The sequence below is a fragment of the Nomascus leucogenys genome, chromosome 1a (genome assembly GCF_006542625.1).
Source record: "Nomascus leucogenys isolate Asia chromosome 1a, Asia_NLE_v1, whole genome shotgun sequence".
In the NCBI taxonomy this organism is placed as follows: Eukaryota; Metazoa; Chordata; class Mammalia; order Primates; family Hylobatidae; genus Nomascus; species Nomascus leucogenys.
In genome coordinates, this window is record NC_044381.1 from 33,021,883 (window position 1) to 33,046,042 (window position 24,160).

Here is a 24,160-nt window from a genome sequence, read left to right on the forward strand (position 1 = left end):
ATAGTACCCACTACTAGTCTCTAACCACTTATTTTATTATTCTTCATTTTTTTTTCTATTTTTGCTTTGCTTTGAGAAGAAATAGAGCATGTAGATCAAGAGAATGGACTCTGAAGCCAGATTTCATGGGTTTGGATTTTGGCTTTTCCTCTTTCTAGCAGTTTGACTTTGGGTGAGTTACTGAGCTTACCTGTTTCATGGGGTTGTTGGAGTGATTAAGAGTTAATAAAAAGCACTCAGGACAGTATCAGCCATAGAAAGTACTAGGAAAGTGTTTGATTTTACCATTAAAAATATTTATCAATACCTGATATAGTATGTGTTTATTTGTTTATTATCTATTGTCCACCCAAATGTAAGCTCCCTAAAGGCAGAGATTTGGTTTTATTCATAGCTGAATCCCTACTCTCTAGAAAAGCACCACCTCATAGAACTTTCTGTGATGATGAGATGTTCTATAGCTGTACTAATACAGTAGCACTAACCACATGTAGTTACTGAGCATTTCAAATGTGGCTAGTGCTACTGAGGGACTGATTATTACATTGTATTTAATTTTAATTAATTAAAATTTAAGTAGTTACATGTGACTAGTGACCATGAGATTGGACAGCACAGACATTGCCTGGAACATCATAATAGGTACTCAACGAATTTTTGTTAAACAAGTGAATAACTACCAACCATTTATAGAAAGCTAGATATTTTGACAGGTAGAATGCTAAGCACTTTATAAACATTATCTCATGTAAACCTCTCAACAAAACCTATGAGGGAAATATCACTGTTCCCAATATATAGATGAGAACACTGAGGCACAAAGGAGTTAATTTGTCATAGCCAGTAAATAGATTAGACCCCAGCACTGAGCCAATGACAGTGAACTGAATTCGACTCAGGTTGGTTACAATCCTCCAATTTCGGAGTATCAGACTCCCAGTTTTTCTCCCAGCAAATGAAACCACCTTCCCAAGCTCCCTTTCTGTGCTATATCCAGCTCTCATACTACCCAACCTCAGATATAGATTTTCCAACATTCCTAATGACAAATTCCTTGAGTGCAGGATCCACACCTCATTCTTACTTCATTGTCATCTATAGTGTTGGCACTATGCCAGAACCATTCTTCAGTAAATGCTGGCTGAAAGAGTAGATGATGAATGGATGCTCAGATGGATGTGTGTAACAGGTTCTAAAGGAAGTTAATATCTAGTATCAATTTTACTTACACAAGAAGAAATCATATGAGCATTTACTGGCTTTAATGCTTTATTTTGTGACCACTGAACAGACCTTTTAGAGCAGGTGTTGGCAAATCAGGCAGTAAATATTTCAGGCTTTGTGGGTCATAAGGTCTCTGTCACAACTATTCAACTCTGCTGTTCTTGCATGGTAGCAGCCATAGACAATATGTAAATCAATGATCATGTTGCAATAAATGGCCGTGTTACAATAAAACTTTGTTTATGATCACCAAATTTTGAATTCATATAATTTTCGTAGCCCTGAAATATTCTTCCATTTTTAACCATGAAATATTGCAAAAAACATTCTTAGCTTGTGGGCTGTACAAGAACAGGCAGCAAGCTGTAGTTGCTAACCTGTGGCCTAGACAGGCAAACCTAGGATTAGAAGCACCGAGTAAGGCTGTACAATTGTGTGGCGAAAACCCATTCACAAGGGAAAGTCCAGGGTGGAATGTAGGAGGCTGTTACTTTTCTTTTGACCTCCACATTTTTCCTCCCCCGGATCATTCCGTATCTTTTTCCTATTTGCTTTGCCGGGATTGTTCTCAATCAATGTGCATACTTTCTCATACCTCAGGCGTTATGTCTCTCGTGGCCATTTGTGTTTAAATTGAGGGTTTGGGGAAGACTGAAAAACATTCAGGACCCAAAGTAATAGCTTTCTCATGAAGCGTTTACACGCATTGAGAGATATCGTTCCATTGGTGTGAATAAGTCTCTATGTACCCACCTGATGAAATATAATGCTGGCTTCTAGTTCCTTCACAAAAGAAACAGGCTTCCTGTTTGCGTGACTTGGGGGCGACTCCTGCTTTTCCCTGGCTGCCCATCAGTTGGCGCCTTTTGCCGGCCTTTTTCCCCAAGCCGCTTTGGGGGCCGCGGTCTCTCCGCAGCTCGCGGGTCACATGGCCCGCCTGAGCAAGGGGAGACCTGCGCCTGAGCAAGGGGAGCCCTGCGCCTGAGCTGCGAGGCGGGAGGAGGTGAGGCTACGGCGCACACCCAAACCGCGCTGCGCCCGCTCCTTCCGGGCCCGGGCGATGGCGCCTCCACCGGGATGAGCTAGCCAGCCTGGGCAATACCAGAGGCGGCCCTCGGCGCGCGCAGGGCACCCAGCTGATCGCCCCAACCCGGTAGGTTTCTGTTGCGCACGATCTGCCCAGCCCTTCTGGCGCGGTGGTCGGAGCCCTGGACACTAGAGCGAAGGGACAAGGATTGGGGTGGCCACAGCTGGCACAAGCAGGGCAGCTGGGGGTTGGGGAGAGGCATCGCAGAGGGCCTGTCCCCCCGGCAGTGCGCCTCGGGCAGGCGGGTTGCCTAGCGGCCCTGCCCGCAGCTCCGACCGCTTCCTGCTGGAGGATTGCGAGGACCCCGCAGGGGTCCCCAGGGCGGCAGGGGCCCGCATCAGTGCGGGGATGGTTGAGTGTCGCGGGGGCGCCTCCCTGGCCCTTGCCTGCGCCAGCTGCGCTGACAGGTCAGCAGAAGGACGCGAGCGCGGCGCGTGCCAGTCTGGGTAAGACCCTCGCCGAGCCTAGCAGGGCCGAAGCGCCAAGGGGCCTGGCGCCTAATGGCCGCCCGCAAGCAGGGGACCCTCGCGGCGCATCCACACCTTAGGTTCGCCGGGCGCGCCGAGAGCGCGGCCGCAGTGTTGGGTTTCTGCGGGCGACCTCGCAGCCAAGGGCTGGGGGAGGGCGACTGGGCAGAGGAAGGCATCTCTCCCAGCATCAGGAAAAACCAGCAGAAGGGAAGGAGCGCGGCAATGGAGACGGTCAGCTCGGCCTACGGGTGGGCAACTGAGGCTCAAGCGTGGCAGGGACTGCCCAAGGTCAGCGACAGACACTAGATCCAGGGCCCTGGACATCGACCCCCATTCTTTTTCCAAGAGGGATGGTTAATTAGGTCCACCTGGGCGTGTCTCGCCCTCTTTCTGGCCCTTGGCTCGGACGTCGCCAGTGTCGCACTGCGCTCGCGGTGTCTTGGGGCGTGAACTCCTGCAGGGTCGTTGTGACCCGCATCCCCTGCTCGGCCCACGCTCTCTCCCGGGGACCGCAGGGCGGCTCCAATGATGATCTCACCATGCGGACCATTAGCAACACATGCAGGTGTGTGTGCGCGTGCCTGTGTGTGTTTCTCCAAGAAAACTAATCCTTCTATAGGGGAAATAGCTTTTTTTTTAGGGGTGAATTTCTAGAATGCACTGCACTAGGTACTTTATGAGGTGAGAAGAGAAAATTAACATTATTAGAATTATTAGAATGTTGTAAGGATACGCATATTAGAAAACATCCAGGAAACAAAAATCCAAAGGAGAAACAAAATAAAAATAATTTAAAACTTCAACTTCTAGATGGTTTAGATTTTCTGCATATCTTAAAATTTTCTCCATGTATACACATTTGAAGTTTTAAATCAAAAGCATGGACCAAAAAATGGTATCTTGTCTTAATTTGCATGTCTTTGATTACCCGTCGGAATTAACACTTTTTCCTCTGTGTAGTAGCCTTTTGCATTTCTGTAAGTGAGTTGATTGTTAATTCTTCTGCCAATTTTTCAGTTGGAGTATCTTTCTTTTCCTGACTTTTAAGCACTTTATATGTATTACACATTAAAGTAGTAATTCTTGTCACATGTTGCACTATAGCAAGTATTTTCTGTTAATTTTTACTAGTTCTAATTCCAAATGATCTTTTGGATACTTTGGTCAATTTTTTATTTTTGGATACTTTGGTCAATTTTTTATTTCGATGGTTATATGGGCACATAAATTTGACAAAACTCATCGAAATATATATATTTAAGTGGTGCATTGTACTGTATGTAAACTGTACCTCAATAAAATTAATTTTTAAAGGCCTAGAAAATTATCATGCTGGGTAATGAGAGAGAATCTGCCTAGTCAGATATTAAAACCTGTTATAAAGCTTTCATAATGAAAATAACATGGCACTGGCACCGCAATGCAGAGAGAGATAGATGCCAAAATCCACAAACAGATATATATGTAATTTAATTTATTATAGCTATAGCAATTTAAATCACAAATAAAAAATGGATTTAACAGGCGCCCTGACTGCCATGTTCACCTTCCCAGTGTCTAACACAAGACTCAGTGTTGAATCGAATGCTTAATTATGATTATAAAAGTAATGGTCTTTGCAGAAGTTTAGATATCAGAACAGGAAATTGCCATCCCCATACGCTTCATTCCTCCTTCACTAAATTACACTCCACATTAAAAATAAAATGGTCATATCTCTGTACATTTTTCTGTAATTTGCACTGATGTAGTTTGCAGTTCTCCCTTCTAGTCTTAGTCTACTTAACCTGCTGTAACACATTCTCAAAGACTAGGTGGCTTAAACAACAGACACATTTATTTCTCCAAATTCTGGAAGCTGGAAGTTCCAGATCAGGGTGCCAGCATGGTCAAGTTTTGGTGAGGGCCCTCTTCCTGGTTTACATGTGAGACAGCAGAGAAAAAAAGTGATCTCTCCTGTCTTTTCCTATAAGGGCACTAATAAAGAGCATGCATTACTGAGGTCTGCACCCTTATGACCTGATGACCTTCCAAAGACCCCATCTCCAAATACCATCACATTGGAGATTAGGATTTATAACACGAATTTTGGCTGGGCAGGAGGAGGACAAACATTCAGTCCAAAGCACAAACCTAGCTAAGATTTCTTTTACGTCAGCATATTTAAACCTTTCTCTTTCTTCTTAACGTGTCCACAGCATACCCTTTTATGATTGTCTAAAAATCTGTTTCCTTTGCTAGTCATTTCATTTACCTGCAGTTCTTCCTTTCTTCCTTTCTCCCTCCCACCCTCTTCCTCACTCTCTCTCTTTCTTTCTTCTTTCCTTTCCTTTTTCTTCCTTCCTTTCTGCCCTTTCTCCTTTCATTCCTCTCCCCCTCTTTCTCTCTTTTTCTTCCTGCTACATACAAAACAGCAGTCAACATTTCTTATCCATCTTTGGTAGCATGTGTTGGCATTTCTGCAGAGTAGATTCCTAGAAGCAGGATCATTATGTCAAAGGGGATGCACTTATAAAACGTTTATAGATACTGCCCCAACACCCCAACATTTCCTCCAAAGATTGCACCAATTTATATTAAAGTGCCTAGTTGTTGAACTGTGCCACTCCCTCTTGAAGTAAATTAAATTCAGATGTTAAATATAGAGATTAATTATGGAGAAAGGGAGCTCTATTACCAAGTCTTTCCACCTGAGCATTATTTTTCTGTTTATTAATGACTTTTTAAATACCCTTTGATAGAATTTTGTAGTATGTGTGTATATTCTGCATATTTCTGAAATTTATTTCTAGGTATTTGAGTTGCCTATTTTTTTCCCTTTTGACTGGGATCTTTTATTCCCTTAGTTCACTGGTGATCGTTTACATGAAAGCAATCATTATAATATAGATACAGATATGGATATGTAATGCATATGTATAATACATGTGTATATATACTTGCTACATATATTATATATTATTTTTACATATTAATTCTGATACCAACCATGTCTTGAAAGTCTATTGCCATTTCTAATGGTTTTTCAGTTGATTTTCCTGGGCTCCAAATTTACGCAGGCAGTAGTGCATATTGGTTGAGAAGGTGGGTTCTGGACACAGTCTTCCTGGGTTCAAGTTTTGCCACCCTGCTTAAAAGCTTAGTTTTTTAAAGTATAAAATGGGCTTAATAGTCGTACTTCTTGGAGGCTTTTTATGAGGATCGATAGATGAGATGCTTAGAGCAGTGCCTGGCACGTAAGTGCTCCGCAAACATTTACAAATAAGTTGATCTCTACACAGTATATGACCAGCCCTTTGATACTACCAATTTTATAGCTGAGGACATGAGACCCATCGAGGTCAAAAGAGGCCATTTACTTGCTCAACAAGCATTGAACGTCTTCCATGCATAGTTCTATGCTGGGTCTGTGAGGGATACCAAAGATAAATCAGACTGAATCTACTGAAAAGGGATTCAAATGTCCAGTCAGATAATAAGTCAAGGGCCATAAACAAGGCCATGGAAGACAATAGGCATCATGGAAAAACATGAGCTTTGAAATTTTTCCTTGTGCTTGAATTTCCTACTTGCAACTTGGTAGCATCAGTTTTGTCAACTAAATGTGATTAATTCCATTGCTATTTGAGAGTTGCTATTTTGTTCAGAAGAAATAGGTGCAAGGGTCTAGCACAACACTGGGATATGTAGTATGGCCTTAATAAGCAGTAGCTACAAATAGATGAGTCTGAAGTACAAAGTGACAAATGAATGCCCTGGAGGAAAAGTTCATAGAAAGGGCCCAGTACTTGAGGGGAAAAAAAGAGATTCTTTCTGGTTGGAGAGGTCAGGGTTGGCTTTTGGAAGAGGTACGTTTTGAGCTGATTCTTGATGGTTGAGTTAGACAGTGTGAGGAGTAAAAATGCAGCTGGGAAGATAGTTGGAACTGGATTGTGAAGAATCTTGGCAAATAATTTGGACTTTATTCTACAGTCATGGGGAATCATTGAATAATTTTACAGAAAAGAGTGCCATGTTCTGACTTATGCTTCAGAGTATCAGATGGATGCTGATCAGGTAAAACATCACCATCATTTGCACAGTGTCCTATGCCTGACAAAGGGCTATCATAGCTATTGTCTCTCCATCGTCACGGTCTCACTGTGTTGCCAGGCTGGAGTGCAGTGGAACAATCTTGGCTCACTGCAACCTCCAACTCCCTTGTTCAAGCGATTCTCCTGCCTCAGCCTCCTGAGTAGCTGGGATTACAGGCACGTGCCACCACGCCCAGCTAATTATTGTATTTTTAGTAGAGACGGGATTTCACCATGTTGGCCAAGATGGTCTTGATCTCCTGACCTCGTGATCCGCCCGCCTCGGCCTCCCAAAGTGCTGGGATTACTGGCGTGAGCCACCACGCCCGGCTGAAGTATCTTTTATTTTCCTATTTCACAGAGAAATAAAATAGGCTCAGAGAGATAAATGATTTTTTATACAAATTGATCAAATTAGTGAGTGTTGGGATGAGAACTGGACCTAGATCTTTTGGCTTGTGTTGCTCATTCTGCAGGTCAGAAGCTCTGTTAGGAGCCTGTTGCAAATCAGCTGGCTTGGAGGTGCTGAGGAGGAACTAGAGTGTGGCAGGGAGGAAGGCTTGACAAGGGGAAGGGGAGGGGAAAAGAGAGACATAATAAAAGAGGCCGTACAGGTGGGATTAGGAAGTGACTGCATGGAGGTAAGAAGTTAGAACTAACTAGTGTTGTAGACTGAGTTGCCTGGGAAAGTGGTCGTGCCATTCATATAGTGGATTTGGGAAACATAGAACATTCTTGAGCATCCCCTGACTCACACCCTGGTATTGTATCTTCCACACCTGTGGATCCTTTAGTTTAATTTTCAAAAGTTGCACTAAAATATAACTGTTGTTGTCACTCCATTTATTCATCTAAGCCCTAGTTCATGTTCATTTCTCAGAGTCTGTGTCCTTTACTGTCTTCCCTGAGCCCTACACTCTAGACATGGTAACAGGTAGAGAATTCTGTTTAGGGAAGGGTTGTGTTTCAAAGAGCACATGCAAAGCATAGATAAGAACTGGGTATGTATTGTTCTGTAGAATCGGAGCTGTAATGGTGCGACTGTTATTAGGTCAGCTCATAGATGCCAGTCAGTCCACCGTGTCTCCGGAGTGTGGGCCTCAGCCTGTGACATCATGGGCAACTGGAATTCTGGAAAAAGACAATCAGAGTGGTAACAGACATAGCCCTCTTGTCTCACCCTTATGATTGGGCTGGGAGTAAAGAAACTCCTTCCCCAAACTAGCAGTGAAAAATCCTATGTTTTTGTATCTGTTCCCCTAAGGCCATTTATCATTTATCTTTTGTTTGTTTGTTTGTTTTTGTTTGAGACAGGGTTTTTCTCTGTCACCCAGGCTGGAGTGCAGTGGTGCGATCACGGCTCACTGCAGCCTCGACCTGCTGGGGCTCAGGCAATCCTCCTGCCTTAGCCTCCTGAATAGCTAGGACTACAGGAACATGCTACCATGCCTGGCTAATTTTTGTATCTTTTGTTGAGACTGAGTTTTGCCATGTTGCCCACGCTGGTCTCAATCTCCTAGGCTCAAGCCATCCACCTGCCTCAGCCTCCTAAAGTGCTGGGATTACAGGCATGAGCCACTGCATCCAGCTGGCCATTCTTCTTAAAACCTGATCAGTAAGGTGAAATAAATTATAGGTGGCATTGGACAACACAGCCTACTGTGCAACAATTGGTTAAATCTTTTAATAAAATATTTTAAAAAGTAAACAAGAACATACTCCTAAATGACTACATAACTCCATGTGGTTGGATTTTCAGCAAAGCAGCCATTTAATCTTGAATGACGGATCTGATCCCAGCTCCTGTGTCCTAGATGGGTGTGGTAGATTGCATTATTGTTCAAAATGCCCCTCTCTGGAGTACATTTTCTGCCCCTCCCTGGAGTACATATATTTCTCCAGTCATTGGCGTCAGGTGTGGCCATGTATCTTTTGGCACTCCCTTCTTGCAGGAAAATGACATAACTCTGCTCTGTTGAACTTGAGTTATTATGTGACTTATTCCAGTCAGTGAAATGTGGGTGGAAGTGATCTGTGTCATTTTTGAGCAGTGGCTTTGAAAGCCAGCTTGTGGTGCACTATTCCCCTTTTTTCTCTCTACCACAAAACCAGCAATGTTAAAAAAAAAAAAAAAACAATTCTATCTGCCTGGGTCCTAGAGTACAAACAACAGGCAACAGAGGCACAATTGACCTATAAAGGACAAGTAATATGAGCAAGAATTAAACCGTAGTTCGTATAAGCCACTGAGATTTTTGGGATCATTACTGAAGCCTGTCCTTATTCGTGCAGTGTATAATGATTGGGGTTGGGGGCTGGGTCTTAAGCCCTGTGAGCATTCTAAAAAAATTTCCATACTCTCTGAGCCGATTGCTAGACGCTTTCTTTTCTCTTGAGGATTTAGAAATTGGCCTGTTGCTTTTTTTTTTTCTTTCTATTGAATCTTCATTTTTCCCTCCTTCTGCTCTGTGGGAGGAGTAAGTCTTCCTGTCCCATTGTTTTGGCCAATGGATAATGAGTGGACTTGATTTGTGGCACACTGAAACAAGGATGTAAATGTACCTGCATGTTTTAACTTGGCCTCTTGTGCAGCTTCCAGGCAACATAAGAACACGCCCCAGGTGGCCGTTTCTTCTGCAGCTTGATCTACAAGGAGGGGCATGTGGCATGAACTAATTCTGACCTACATTCTGGAGCTAACCCCAACTGAGCCACAGCTATCCACAAACCCGTATGCAAGAAATACATTTTATTACTTCAAGTTATAAAGATTTGAGGCTATTAATCACCCCAGCAAAGCTGATTAATATAGGTAGGGACCATGTGTCCTCTGAACCGAATCCCTCTCTTTTCCTGATTGTCAGTAGAACAGCAGTCCCACAGACGAAGTTTTAAAGTAAAGGACTATGTGAGATGTTAATGATTTTATTGTCCCCAGTAGGATAAATTCCCTGGGACCAAAGGTTCTCTTGATGTCAGTACTAGGTGTTTCCATTTCTTTCCCCCCTGACATATCACAGTAAGTGATAGCCCTTACTATGTGCCTGGCATTTTCCAAACTGCCTGCCCTATCTCATTGTCTCTAGTTCCCTCTCTAGATTGATCCAGCTCCCTTGTGGTAATAACAAAGGCAGGGATAATAGTGTGAGCAGAAAGCCACTCGAATGCCCCCTTTTCCAAGGCCAGTACTACAGGAGTGTGAACTCAGCCCAATTCTAGTATTGGCTTCCATTAGCAGTGATGTGGAACTGGTGAGGCCACGTTCAATCACATGCAACCACGTGGTTTGTTAACTCCATTGCGCTGAGCAGAGCAGAGGAAGAAGCAACCAGTCCGCAATATGCTGGATGTTCACAAACCAGCAAGACCGGGGTTGCATAATTCAAACCTCTCCTTGCTTTGTTCCCTCTTTGGGTACTATCCATATCTCTTAGTACTAGGATAGTCTGTCTCACCTTTGGAGTCCCATAGTACAATCTGCTTCTGTGGCTGAAATGAAACTTGTTTCTCTACTTGAGAAATTAACCATGTTACTGTACTATAGACATTTGGTATTCTACACAACTGTAGAGGGCAGAGTAGGCTAACTGCTGTAATAAAGTCCAAAAATTATTGGTGTCTAGGCACAGTGGTTTATGTATTGCTCACAACACAGTCCACTCTAGTTTGGGAGGGTACTGGGAGGTGGGCAGTGGGAGGGACATCTGTTCCATGCCGTCCCAACACTGGGATATGTATGTAAAGGATTGAAGGACCCAGGCTTCTGCCATCTGGTGGCTGTACCCTCCTCTAGATCCACCAGGGCTCTCCATTCAGCTGGCAGATGGGGAAAGAGAAAGTCGAGATGGCACATCTGTTCTCAACTACCTTGTCCCAGGTGTCACACCTGTCACTTTGCTGACAAGCCCTAGTCACATGACTCCACCTGGAGAGGGCAAACTAGGAAATGATGTCTTTCTGTGTGCCCAAGGGGAGACCATGGATATGAGAGCACTGGCTGAGTCTGCTCCACAGCAGCCTCATATGGTTCCTGGGCAATCCTCCCTTTGCAATAACTCACAAACTACACAGTTTTCCTCCAAATGTGTGTAAACCTTATTATGCTTCTGAGGCAAGAGATTTGCTTTCTGTACTGCGGACACTATTTAGTTTTGCCTTGACCTTACTAGCAATTATTATTTTGTACTGGCTTTGCCCTTTAATTCTGTTTTTGGCACTAGTCTGTTTTCCATCAGAACATTAGACCTGCTTACTTCTAAAATATTTTTGTGAATTTGAACACATGGATAGATTTTAATGGCATTTTTACTCTGCATTATTTTGTTTTCTAACACATTTAGTATTCACAGTAACCCTATGAGACAGGTATTATTATTTCCATTTTAGAGTTGAGAAATGTTAAGATATGGCGAGATAAACTGACTTCCCACCAAGTGAGAGGCAGAGCTAGGATTCACACCAATATGAGACTGGCCTCAGGCCCATGCTCTGAATCATCATATCACACAGCATTTTTTCCTGAACCAAACTGAGGGCAACTGTCTCTTCCATATTCACCTCTGCCCTTCCCCCCACTCCCTCATTGAAAAGCTACTCATGGATCTTCCTCCAGATGTTTCCTCCCTCCCCCCAAGCCTGGGGCTCTAGAGTTTGCTTGTTTATGGGAAATACTTCCTCTCATTGGTTCCCATGATCTATAAAGATAAAATGGGAGAACAATCAGGATTAAGTTAATGTGCAATGTTAAGTATAGTTGTGTGAGATTAGAAGCATATGAATGGAAAATGACATTAAATAACAAAGATACTTCAGATAATCCTAAGTATTCCTTCTCTTGTTGGACAAGTTTTTTTTGGAGATTGCTATATGCACAGTTAATCAACAAGTATTTTCTGGGCCCTTATGCTGGAACTTGCTCTAAATGTGTATATTTCCTTTGTGCCAAGCCTTGCTTTTTTGCCCCCGTTTTAAGAACCCATTGTCTGTGTAGCTGGTGAATAGGAATAATGATCCTAACAGCCTACCTGGAGATTTTCTGGCACATTGTAAACCTAAGTAAGTATCTTTAGGCATGGAGACTTGGTTGGATGCACCAAGATCGTATTACTCATGGAAATAATAAAAACATCCCAGAAGTTGTTAGCAGACACAACCAAAGAACGGTTTAGTGCAGAAAATACTTTAAAGTGTCTAGAAGCTACAGAACGTTGAATTATAATTTCTGGTTTGATATGTGCTGAGTTCAGTTCTTGTCCCTTTGTTTTTTTTTTTTTAAAGTTACCCTTACCATTCCCTACTTCCTCTCTCTTTAGGTTTGACTTCTGATGACTCTGGCCTGAGTCCCAGGATGGTTTTTTCTTGGGACCAGACATGAACAAAAGTTGACCTCATGAGCACTTCAACCTCTCCAGCTGCCATGCTTCTCCGGAGGCTGCGGCGACTCTCCTGGGGCAGCACCGCTGTCCAGCTCTTCATCCTAACAGTGGTGACATTTGGCTTGCTGGCCCCCCTGGCCTGTCACCGACTTCTACACTCTTACTTCTATCTGCGCCATTGGCATCTGAACCAAATGAGCCAAGAGTTCCTGCAGCAAAGCTTGAAAGAGGGTGAGGCTGCCCTCCACTATTTTGAGGAGCTTCCCTCTGCCAATGGCTCAGTGCCCATTGTCTGGCAGGCCACCCCGCGGCCCTGGCTGGTGATCACCATCATCACCGTGGACAGGCAGCCTGGCTTCCACTACGTCCTGCAAGTGGTGTCCCAGTTCCACCGGCTTCTTCAGCAATGTGGCCCCCAGTGCGAGGGGCACAACTCTTCCTGTGCAACGTGGAGCGTAGTGTGAGCCATTTTGATGCCAAGTTGCTCTCCATGTACGTCTCTGTGGCCAATCGCTATGAGGGCACTGAGGATGATTATGGTGATGACCCTTCGACCAACTCGTTTGAGAAAGAGAAGCAGGACTATGTCTATTGCCTGGAGTCATCCCTGCAGACCTACAACCCAGACTACGTCCTGATGGTAGAAGACGATGCTGTTCCAGAAGAACAGATCTTCCCAGTCTTGGAGCACCTTCTGCGGGCTCGCTTCTCTGAGCCACATCTCAGAGATGCCCTTTATCTCAAGCTCTATCACCCTGAGAGGCTCCAGCACTACATCAACCCAGAGCCCATGCGGATCCTGGAGTGGGTTGGTGTAGGCATGTTGCTGGGGCCCTTACTAACCTGGATATACATGAGGTTTGCCAGCCGCCCAGGGTTTAGCTGGCCTGTAATGCTCTTCTTCTCCCTGTATAGCATGGGTCTGGTGGAGCTGGGGGGTCGGCACTATTTCCTGGAACTGCGGCGGCTGAGTCCTTCCCTGTACAGCGTGGTTCCTGCCTCTCAGTGTTGCACCCCAGCCATGCTCTTCCCGGCACCTGCGGCCCGCCGGACCCTCACCTACCTGTCCCAAGTGTACTGCCATAAGGGCTTTGGCAAGGACATGGCACTGTACTCGCTGTTGAGGGCCAAGGGAGAGAGGCTTATGTAGTGGAGCCGAACCTCGTGAAACACATCGGGCTCTTCTCCAGTCTCCGGTACAACTTTCATCCCAGTCTCCTCTAGGGTGCCAAGAAATGCCTTTCTGAAGTTGGCCACTTCTTGAAGATTCAAATATCGATCTCCTTATTTAGACATGGTTGCCTGCAGGTACTTCACAGTTTACTGTTGTTAGAGACATAGGCACTGGGGCAGCTGAGGACCATCAATAAGTTAAGAGCCTTGGCTTTGGTAGCCTCCTGGCAGGAGCAGCAGTTTGCCACAGGTCCGGACCTCTCCCTCCACACAGCCACACTGCCTCATGCAGTCTGACCCACCCAGTGAGGGTGCATTTGAACACTGGTTATATTCTCCATTTGTTTAAGCTCTGCTTTGTGATAGAGCTTGTGACTGCCAAAAATCTTGTGCACAGTGATATGACTGTTTTAGGATCTTAAGGGTAGAATTTTGTGAAAGGTGAGATCCTTTGGAATTGAGTTCTTTCTCATTGGGTATGAAAATGGATGTATGTTTAGAATATATGCCCAACGAGGCAGGACCATGTGGATAGATTCCATTTGTTTCCTTGACCTGATGTAATAAAAACTGATAAAAGCCATGCAGTGCCCGGCATCTTGGAGGCAGATGATCTGGCTTTTCTGTTACCTGACATTTTCTTGTCCTATATATCTGTAGTGCACTGATAATTGATATTGTTAGTGAGAACTTTAAGGCACGACAAGACCTGGAAGAGCTTCTGAACCATCAAAGTCAGATTGCTATGTTAAGTAGTGATTTAACATTGAACATTTCTGTACTACTCTGACTCTTTGAAAATTGGACATTTCAGAATGATACAGTATAGGGGAGCTCTTTACAAGTTGCATATAATTTTTCCTGACTTTCCTGGCTGACTGCTTACCCTCATTTCTTTTTCTTCTAGGTAGCATGATGTTATAGAAAAAAAAAAAAAAAAGCATGGACTGAAGTCAGAAGACCTGAACTTTTATTTCAGATCTCTGCCATCCCCTAATGATGTGACCACCTTGGGCAGGTCATATAATCACTCTGGGTCTCAATTTCTTCACCTGTAAAATGAGGACAGTAATACTTACCCGTTAAAGTTGCCTTGAGGATTAAATGGCAGAATATATGGAAAACACCTAGCAAGTGCTTACTCCATAGAAGACACTTGGCAAACTTTTCTCTCCTATAATAAACATATACAACTGAAGCTTATTTCGGAAAAAGATATTGGTGATGTTGTTTAAAGTATGAGATAGGGCATGGGGCTGCCACCTATGTACCAGCTATTCCAGACGACCAAGCCCTGATAGAATAAAGACTGACTTTTCATTGTGACCTCTGAAGGATGTGCAGCTCAGCTTTCACCCAGCCCCACCTTCAGCCAAGCCAAAAAGAAGAATTGTTCATTCAAACTGGAAATGATCTCCAGCTTGGAAATGAGACTCCTCATGAGCTTATTCTAAGATCAGAGTCTGAAAATTACTTTTCTCAAAAGTTACAAATAAATGTATTTTAACAGTACTATCAGACTAGTGACCAACAAGTTCCTTTATGAGGATGGATAATGATATTAGAGTTCAAGCAGTTGTCCAGTTTGTTTCAATGCCACAGTTTGCTTTTAAATTCCCACAGTGAGCTTCCATCTTGAGACCCACTCAACACAGAAGGATTACATAAAGGTTGATCACCCACTGTCTACAGATGAACAAATTGAGACCAGAGACGCTAAACTGCTCTGCAGGTCACAAACCTGAACAGCAGCATAGCCAGAATGGGACAGAGCTCTTCTGACTTCAAGCCCCTGCACTTTTTTCTTAACCACATTAATTTTATGAATATCTATGTGGTCAAAGTCTCTTTTGTAAAATCTGAGTATAACCTGGACTAAATCATGTCTCTGTAAGCTAAGATGGCAGAAACACATTGTCATGTTAGTTTGGAGGAACAAACAGATATAAGTATGTGTTGTAATGTTATAGTGAGCTGTTATGTATCCCCCAGCAATGTCCAAAGTGATAAGAGTTACTAGATGACTTACTACAATGTTCAGATCCCACTCCTGCATTCCTTCTCTCTCAGTGACCTGTCTACCCCCAAGCTTTAGAACTGAACTGTCTCCAACTTAGAACTCATTAGAGTTTGTTGCATTAGTGATTGGATCTCCTCATGAAAGTTTTTTGACCAATAACAGTGGAGCCACTATAAGCTAGCCAGGCCAAGATAGGGAAGCACTGCTGGTTTATATATCTGCTCTTTCTAATTCAGTTGTCTATTGCATGCAGACATCCCCTCCCCTGACTTCTCCATTATGGAAGGCTAAGGCCATCCTTCCTTGTCCAGTTTCTCTACCTACACACTAACATGCCTTTTCCCCATGGAGCTGAACTCTGCCAGTTGTCTTTGGACATTTTCTGCATATGCAGGCTCAGTTCTGCTCTTTTGTTCCCACCCACTTCTAGATCTTCCTCCGTTTAATCCCTTATTCTTATAAGGAGTCTAATTTCTGTGTATTGTCCTTGATTAGGGCAGCTGACAGCTTTACACCAAAGCTGAAGTCTCTCATTTAATCCTAAGCTAGGGGCTAGGGAGAACTAAGATATCCTTCCCATATCATGGGACATAGGTTACTAGAAGGGTGGAGGTCTCTTAACAGGCTCACTCACCTTTCAGAGTTTAAATTATGGGCAGGCTTAAGAAGCTCTCTCTTGTGACTGAGTGTATTTGCATAGACATGTCTGTGAAAATAAAAGCACTCATTTTGGTAAGACTTTCTGAGAAGACTTTTATCATTCTCTGTCTTTCTTTTTTCATGAATGGATTTTTCTGATGTGGCAAATAGTATGGGCTCCTGCCCCACACACAGTTTTGTAGTCCCAAGGGAACCATTCAGAAGTATTGGCTGCTGCCTGCACAAGCAACCGTGGCCACAGATCCCTGGGTCACAGCAGTGTCAGAGCATTTATCCATCTTTTTCTGGGTAAAAAAATTGGGGGTCACCGCTACCACCCAGATCATCTTACCTCTCACTGGTATACCCCTGGTACAATGTGGTGATCATTCCTTCACTCTTTCCTGCCTCTTGCCCTAGAAGTCTTAGAATAAGTTGCAGAGCTGCCATGGGTAGTATTCCTGTCTAGTGCTCCATTGGCAACCGCAAGAACATGCAGCAACACCTGTAGCCTGAAAGAGAAAACCCAGCCTTCCCCTGAGAGAAACACACAGGGATCCCTCACACCCATCCTCCCCCCACTCCCAACACACACACTGAAAACAAAACCACTAACAACAAAGTAAAAACAGCTGTGTGTGGTGATGGAAAGACTTCCTCTTAGCACTTGCCATTCCCTCTGCTTGGAATGCATGTAAAAAACTTTTTTATAGGGGCTAAAATTGTACACTGTAATCAATTCTCAGTCCCTAGACCCCATTCTTTATTCCTCTTCTTCCTGATTTTCTTCCCTAGTCCATTTCTTTTTGTCCAGTATTCCTTTTGTTCGTAGGCAGTTCCACCGTGAGTCCTGTACTCTTTCTCATTCATTCATTGCTCACTATGTGTCATGTTCTATTCTAGGTGTTGGGGATATAGCAGTGAACGAAACAGAAGACCCCTGACACTGAGGAGCTCATGTTCCATGGGGAAGGTGAAGCGGAAAAAAACTCAAAAGAATAAATAAGGGAATTTCAAGAGGTTTGAAGGAAATCTAACTAGGTAATGTGATAGTGGGACCTAGGGAAATGGAAGGGCATGGGCTGCTTTAGATAGGATGGGAAATCTCTTGGGGGAGATTAAAATTGAACTAAGACCTGAATTACATGGAAAAATTTAGCCAAAGGAAAAGCATTCCAGAGAGAGAGCATGGCAGTGCAAAGGCCTTGCAGAAAGAATCAGTGTAAAAAGTCCAAGAATGAAAGAAAGCCAGTGTAGCTAGAGCTTGAAGAATGGGGATGGGAGTGGTAAGACATGAAGGTAAGTTTGCAGGGGCCAGATCATATCAGGCCTGGAAGATGATATAGCTGTTTAAAGTTTATTCTAAATGCAATGAGAAGCCAGCTCCTAGCAAGATAATAAACTGCTTTTCCAGAACGTTAACTGTCCATTATATAGTTCCTTTGCATTCTCCATAGGCTGGTCTTATAAAGGTTCTATGACAGTAGGGAATCCATTAAAGATCTATTACATAAGGGAACGTGGGACATGGAAGAGCAGATGACAAATGTAGAAACCCTCTGCTTCACTTGGCATCTCTGTCCTTTTCTTCATCTTTCTGATATTTTAAAGCTACTGTGTTCCTACATACATATGCTATCTGTTCCTTCATTCTCTTTGATAAATTCATCATTTGCCTTTACATTTTCATCGTTTTTACCCCAAATGGTTAACGTAGGTGCCTTTTTTTTGGAATCATTTTATTCTTTCATGTTTCTGTGTCAGTCGCTAGGAGAAAGACCAGGAAAATCTGTTAAACTCTAAACCAAGAATTCCCATTCACTGCAGAGTGATGATTCGCACACTGCTGCAATTCAGGTAGTGGGGTGTCCTGAAGCGACAACACATCACACTGCAGTCCTAATAAGTTAAGTCTTTTTGTTTTGTTTTGTTTTGTTTTTTGGTCTGCTAGCTCTATTAAATTTCCAACCATCTTTGAGATAGTCCCAAAGATTTTCCAAATAGTATCCAACCTAGAAAACAGTTTCAGTTAATAAGCATTTTTCTGCAAATTCTATTATAGTTGGATAAAAATATCCAGTGGCTTAAAATTACCCAATTTTACATGATGTGGTGCTATAACTCAACAGTGCATCACTGTATATAAAAATCCCACAGTAGTCAACTCCAATTAAAGTACTCTCCACCTAAATTAAATTACCAGTTAAATAAATTCTCCAAATAGGAATATATCTAAGGTAAATTAGATTAGTTCTATCAAACTTGTATTCTGCAGTCACACTGTAATATTCTCACCATTTTCTTCAAACAACAACAAGAATGCACAATGTAAATGTTTCCATTAAAGAAACAACAAAATCAGTTATCAATTTTTAAGCAAACAGCCGTAATCTAATTCCCCATTTGGTTTTTTTTTTTTTTTCTTGCAAACTTTGGCTGCCATTTAATTTTGGAAAAGAAATAACACAGAATTTTCAGTTTTCCTATTAGGCATGTTACTCACAGAGGTTGGGATTCAATGTTTCTAGCTTTACCCCAAGCAGGGCAAAATTTCTGATTAACCAGTTTTCAAGTCAACCAGTCTGTGTAGATTTATTTCCAGGAATGTGTTTGCGCAATGCCTCCTGTCCTTCTCAACCATACCTTTCTCCAGACCCAGTGTATCCAGAATCCATGGCCAATTGGAGTTCAGCAAAAGTTTGGCTTCCATTTAGCTCCCCCTCCAAATAAGTTTATAAAGAGGAGGCAAGATTTCATCTCCTTTCTGGATTGTACACATAGATACATCTAAATTTTAAAAGCTATATATGTAAAAAATGGTGTGTGTCTGTATCATATTCAAAATCTAGTTCATGTATTATTCTGCAAGGAAATACATCAAACAAATTAATCATGAGTAAACCTAAATTTAGCAGTTTATCCTTATCTTAATGAATACCTAAATCCTGTTTGCGATATTGACTCAAATGACTCAAGCTTTCTCCTTTTTAATCTCGTTGAACTTTTAGCTGAAATGCACCAATCTGCAAGAACACATTTCCATGTTTGAATCAGGAAAGGCTTGGAAGAGATTAGAATGACATTATATTTCATTTTGCCAGTTGACACCACAGGAAGAACTATTTCAGCCAAACTAATCCCTTCTTGTCACACTTAAACATTAACCTCAACCCCAAGGTAGACACATACTAAAATTCAGAATTGCATCCCAGGAGGCCTTTGGGACAAATTAATTTTTGTTCTGTAAAAGGCACCACGTGTCATGTTTCATATCAATTTACATTTATTGAGTGCCTACTGAGTGACAGGTGCTGTGCTCAGTGCTGGAGACTCAAAGGTGAGTGAATAAGACATGCTTTCTTCCTTTCAGAACCTTGGCCCCCAGTGGGGAGTTAGCAACATGAGGTAAGTCCTGAGATGGCAGGATCACACAGTGCTGTCTGTAAATTGCCCCAAAGCACTGAGACTCTAAGTTATCCCAATTTCCTTAACTTCTCTGCAACCTCTTTTGCTGAGGACAACATGATCCAACAAAAATGTCTCCTACTAACAAAGAGAATGTTGACACAAACACTTATTTTCAGAAACAATTGTCTTCCAAAGCACTTGGCTTGTCCAAAGATGACTTACCTTGTTGGCAGCCCCTTGCCACACCTGTCTCAAAAAACAAATCAAGCTGAACCCAAACAGTTTCATTGTCCACTCCTCCTTGCTGACAGAAGCTTGCTGATCTGCAAATGGAGAGAGGACCGGGAAGGTCACAACTTGTCCTTGCTCCCTCAAGGTAAGTGTCATCCCTTAAAGGCTTGCCTCCTGCCTCATTGCCTTTCCCAAGTCTTGTGCCAAGTTGGTGCTTCTTCATATCTTAACTTCATATCATATCATAACTTCATATTGAAGTTATGCATATCATAACTTCATATTGAAGTTATGCATATCATAACTTCTCTATAGCTGATTGTGAGTTGGATCTGGTCTCCTGGAGTTCCCCTCACAGAATGACTAGAGCTCACCCATCACATGATGTGAGAGTGCCCTTCTTTGAACCCTGCAGAGTTTTTAACTGAAGACCACATATTTCTTCCACCTGTTCTTGTCAGTGTTTTCCATAGGGACCCACAGGCCTGAGAAGACACATTCCTTACTTTTAAAAATTAACTTGTTTAGACTACCCATACTGGTATTGGCCAGAGTCCTCAGAACTGGCTCTGAGGACAGCTGACTAAGCTGCTGCTCCAAAATGCTGGAATATGTCATAATTCACAACCATTGTTCATAACTGTTTGACTACCCTAAACCTTACCTTCAAGGATTCTCTTATCTGTATGAACTAAGCAGAATAAACTGAACAATAAGAGTGGGCTTGAAATCCAATTCTTAATTAATTAGAAAGCATGTATGAGCTAAGAGTTTCTTATCCCTTGCCAGGAGGGAAATGGGAAAATTTGATTTATATGTGAAAATTCTGCTTTTCAGCTTTCACTTGCCAAAGATAGGACAACTCAAATGAAAAGAAAAAATGATGTTATCCATTTATTTTCCCAAAAGAGATGTTTGGAATGCTTTTTTACATTCTCTTCATACCTGGGCAGAGTTTGTGCTGTAAATCTTGCAAGCTGGTTTCAGTGCAAGAGATGGTTACAGCATTAGGACGCATTCAGTGGCAAGTAACAGAATCTAGTCTCCAGGGGCTTAAGCAATAATGACATTTAATTTTCTCACCTGGCAAGGGGTCTGTCTGGAGAAGGCAGTTGCAGCAGTGCAATGAAGTGATCTAGGATCCAGATTCTGTCTGCTCTTCTGTTCTGCCATCTTTTGCCACCGTCAAGCTACTGCAGCTTCAAATATCGTGTCCTAACAGAGCTGCATTCCATGGGAGTAGGAAGGGGCTGGGATAAAAAGCTTCCTCTTGTAAAGTTCTCTGGTTGTTGTTTTGTTTGTTTTCCTCCTTCCAGGAAGAGCAGTTTCAGAAGGTCTCCAGCAGACCTCTCCTTTTGCTTCATAGGGCCAGAAATAGGCCACATGCCCACTCCTAGACCAATCACAGGCAAAGGAAAACAGAACAAGCCCAGCTGCAATTAATTCTCTTGGGGCTTGGATAGGGGCCCACCTTCTATGATCTCAGTGGCTCCCTACCCACCACCTAAACAAGATGGGCTTTTGTTGGCTAGGAAGAAGAGGCACATAGATAGCTCTTGGGTAAAATGTGAACAGCAACTGCCCTGTTGCTGGGGGAATTGATCAAGATTTTTAATACCCTTTCTGCTCATGCCATTTTATTTAGAAATTGAAGTAACATGGAGATTTATTTTAATATGGTCATATAGTTAAGTTAGGCACATTACTGAAAATATATTCTAGCTGCTGCAAGATTAATTGTTTGAAGATATCAAAGGGCTTTCAGAGGCATAGCTTCTTAGATTCCTGGCGGCCCATAAGATTGCGTTTTCTTTCTCATATGATAGAACATCTGAACAGCTGAACATGAAACATCATGGAAACAATAAGATCATTGTTGCTACTTTCAAGGAAGTACAGATAATCAAATTCAGATTGGACATGGGATTGACCAGATAGCAACGGAAGCTTGTGCTTATTTTCAACCTATTGTGGAATTGTCTTGAATTGTTGATTTGGGGCCCATGAAGAGCTTTTTATTTTTTTGAAAATAAATTCACAATTTTAGAAAGTAGTCATATGGATTTTGATGTATAGTATAAACCATGCTGTAAATTTCTGAAGCTCTTTTTGGCATGCAAATGTTAATACATCTGCATCAGAAAGTATTTTCCTGTCCATATTCAGTTTCAAGAAAAAAACTATGATAATGAAATTAAATTATGTTCTCCAAAAAAACACAGTATCCCAGAAAAGATATAGGGGGGTCTTACATGAATCCCAGGAGATCCTGAAATTCTTTTTTTTTTTTTTTTTTTTTTTTTTTGAGACGGAGTCTCGCTCTGTCGCCCAGGCTGGAGTGCAGTGGTGCAATCTCGGCTCACTGCAAGCTCCGCCTCCCGGGTTCACACCATTCTCCTGCCTCAGCCTCTCCGAGTAGCTGGGACTACAGGCGCCCACCACGACGCCCAGCTAATTTTTTGTATTTTTAGTAGAGACGGGGTTTCACCGTGGTCTCGATCTCCTGACCTCGTGATTCGCCCGCCTCGGCCTCCAAAGTGCTGGGATTACAAGCTTGAGCCACCGCGCCTGGCCGATCCTGAAATTTCTAGAGATTTGAGCAATATGTGACGCTTTACTCTTCAAGAAAGGAGTAAGGATGAAGATAGGAACTAAAATCATTCCTGCCACCTGGAAACAGAATTGTGACCTCTCCCTAATGAAATCGATCCGACAGCTCAGTTAGCACCTAAAGATGCCATGTGTCGCCAGTCTTTGGATGTAAGCAGTCATGTTAAGATTAAATAATGCAGAGTTTCCTTTGTTGATAACACTCTTTCTCAAGCCCCAAAAGTCCTACTAAATATTTCTGGGAGTGTGCAAAAAGCTACCTTACATATATGTACGCACAAAGAAGTCTGCTAGCTACAGTCATTACAGAGCATCTATTTTATCTTTCCTGTTCTGGCTCCACACTGCCTTGCAAAGTAACTGGAAAGGCCTCTCTTTTACCCCAACTTATAGTAGCTATTTTGAAACCACCAGTGCCTATGCCAGAGGTACTATTTTTTAATGCTTCCCCAAATATCAGTTCTCCAGGCTAGGGTAGACTGGGGCAGCAAGACCCAGTGTCTTCTCAGTGGCTTACCATGATAAAAGTTTATTTCTCGCTGACGCAAAACCTAACAGAGATCTGGGCAACCCTTTAGGACAGCTGTTTTCCATGAAGCCTCCCTGGTCAACTAAGCAGGTTTAAATTGATAACTTGATGGTGGTTACTCACTAGCTCTTTGCTTCAGGCTGCAAATGCTGGAACTAATCAATATGGCTCTACTTTAACTGCAAGAGGGCTAAAAAGTGCAGAGAGGTTCATGTATATGAAAAGGGAGAAGAACAGATTTTGGTGAATACTAGTGATATCTACTTTACAGGTCAGTACTTGGTCCTGGGGGAAAGTGGAAACAATGACCCTCTTTCTAACTGTTGCTTTGTTTTGTCACTTGATCTTCCAATCAGTACGGCTTACGTCCAGAATCTCAAAAACTTTCTCATGAGTACACTCTATTGTAGGCTCCAACACAGGTCAAGGGTGGAAGGAAAGGCTGTGCCATCTTTCCCATTCTATCTGACTCGTGTGTGTGTGTGTGTGTGTGTGTGTGTATGTATGTCATTATATATATGAGTCATTATATATATATATAATATATATGTATGAGCCATGAGCCATTCTCTCTGACTCATATATATTATTTCATGACAAATTTACATACACCCTCTTTCCCCATTTTTTTCCATCCTCCTTCAAACAATAACCAACTTGTTTATTACTGTATTATGAAGTCTTAGCCCAGTGCCTGGAATTCAGAAATGTGCTAACGACTGAATGGATGAAAGGATGGATTGGTTGATGACTGGGTGAATGGATAAATGATAGTCCTCTCTATCCATAGATGATGCAACAAAGGGAACCTGGTTTCACTATCTACCCTATGAACTTGTCCTGTTATCTTGACCCTAGTTGTAGTCCTTCTGGCTTAGATACAATTTTTGCCTCTTTTTTCAGCTCCCTTTGGATGGAAATTTTGTTTAAGATTAATTATGTTAGTGTCAGGGATTCAGTTTAGGAACTGAAATCCTACCATTCAGGGATTTCTAAGTAAGGAATATGCACATGAGAATAATACCAAATAGAAAATAAAATATCTTTTTATTAACTAAGCACCCATTTCTCTCCCAGGGCAGAGGCCTTTGTTAAACCAAATCAGATTATACCATGTAGGTTTGGAATCCTACGGAAGGTTTCCCTCACTTCCACCCTGGGTGATGAAAAGGTCTGGAACAGACCAAATACAATTTATGCACATAATACATAAGCACAGGACAGAGAACGGCCACACCCTTTCCCAGTGTGCTGCAATAAATGGCCTGTAATTGCCAATGAGGGAACATCAGCTTAGAGACCTTGCCCTCTAGTGAAATGT

General features: G+C 42.6%; 1 protein-coding gene and 1 long non-coding RNA gene across 2 annotated transcripts; both read left to right on the forward strand.

Annotated features, from left to right (window-relative positions):
- Nucleotides 1-2,121: 2,121 nt before the first annotated feature.
- PGAP4 (post-GPI attachment to proteins GalNAc transferase 4) lies at nucleotides 2,122-13,742 on the forward strand. The gene is given in 4 exon segments (XM_030827195.1): nucleotides 2,122-2,377; nucleotides 12,167-12,658; nucleotides 12,661-13,368; nucleotides 13,371-13,742. Coding segments are annotated over 3 exon segments (1,206 nt in total). The 5' UTR covers nucleotides 2,122-2,377; nucleotides 12,167-12,243; the 3' UTR covers nucleotides 13,454-13,742.
- An 11-nt stretch (nucleotides 13,743-13,753) lies between these two features.
- LOC115838274 lies at nucleotides 13,754-17,483 on the forward strand. Its single transcript, XR_004033272.1, has 2 exons — nucleotides 13,754-13,843; nucleotides 16,965-17,483. It is a non-coding gene; the product is annotated as an uncharacterized LOC115838274 (long non-coding RNA).
- Nucleotides 17,484-24,160: the final 6,677 nt, after the last annotated feature.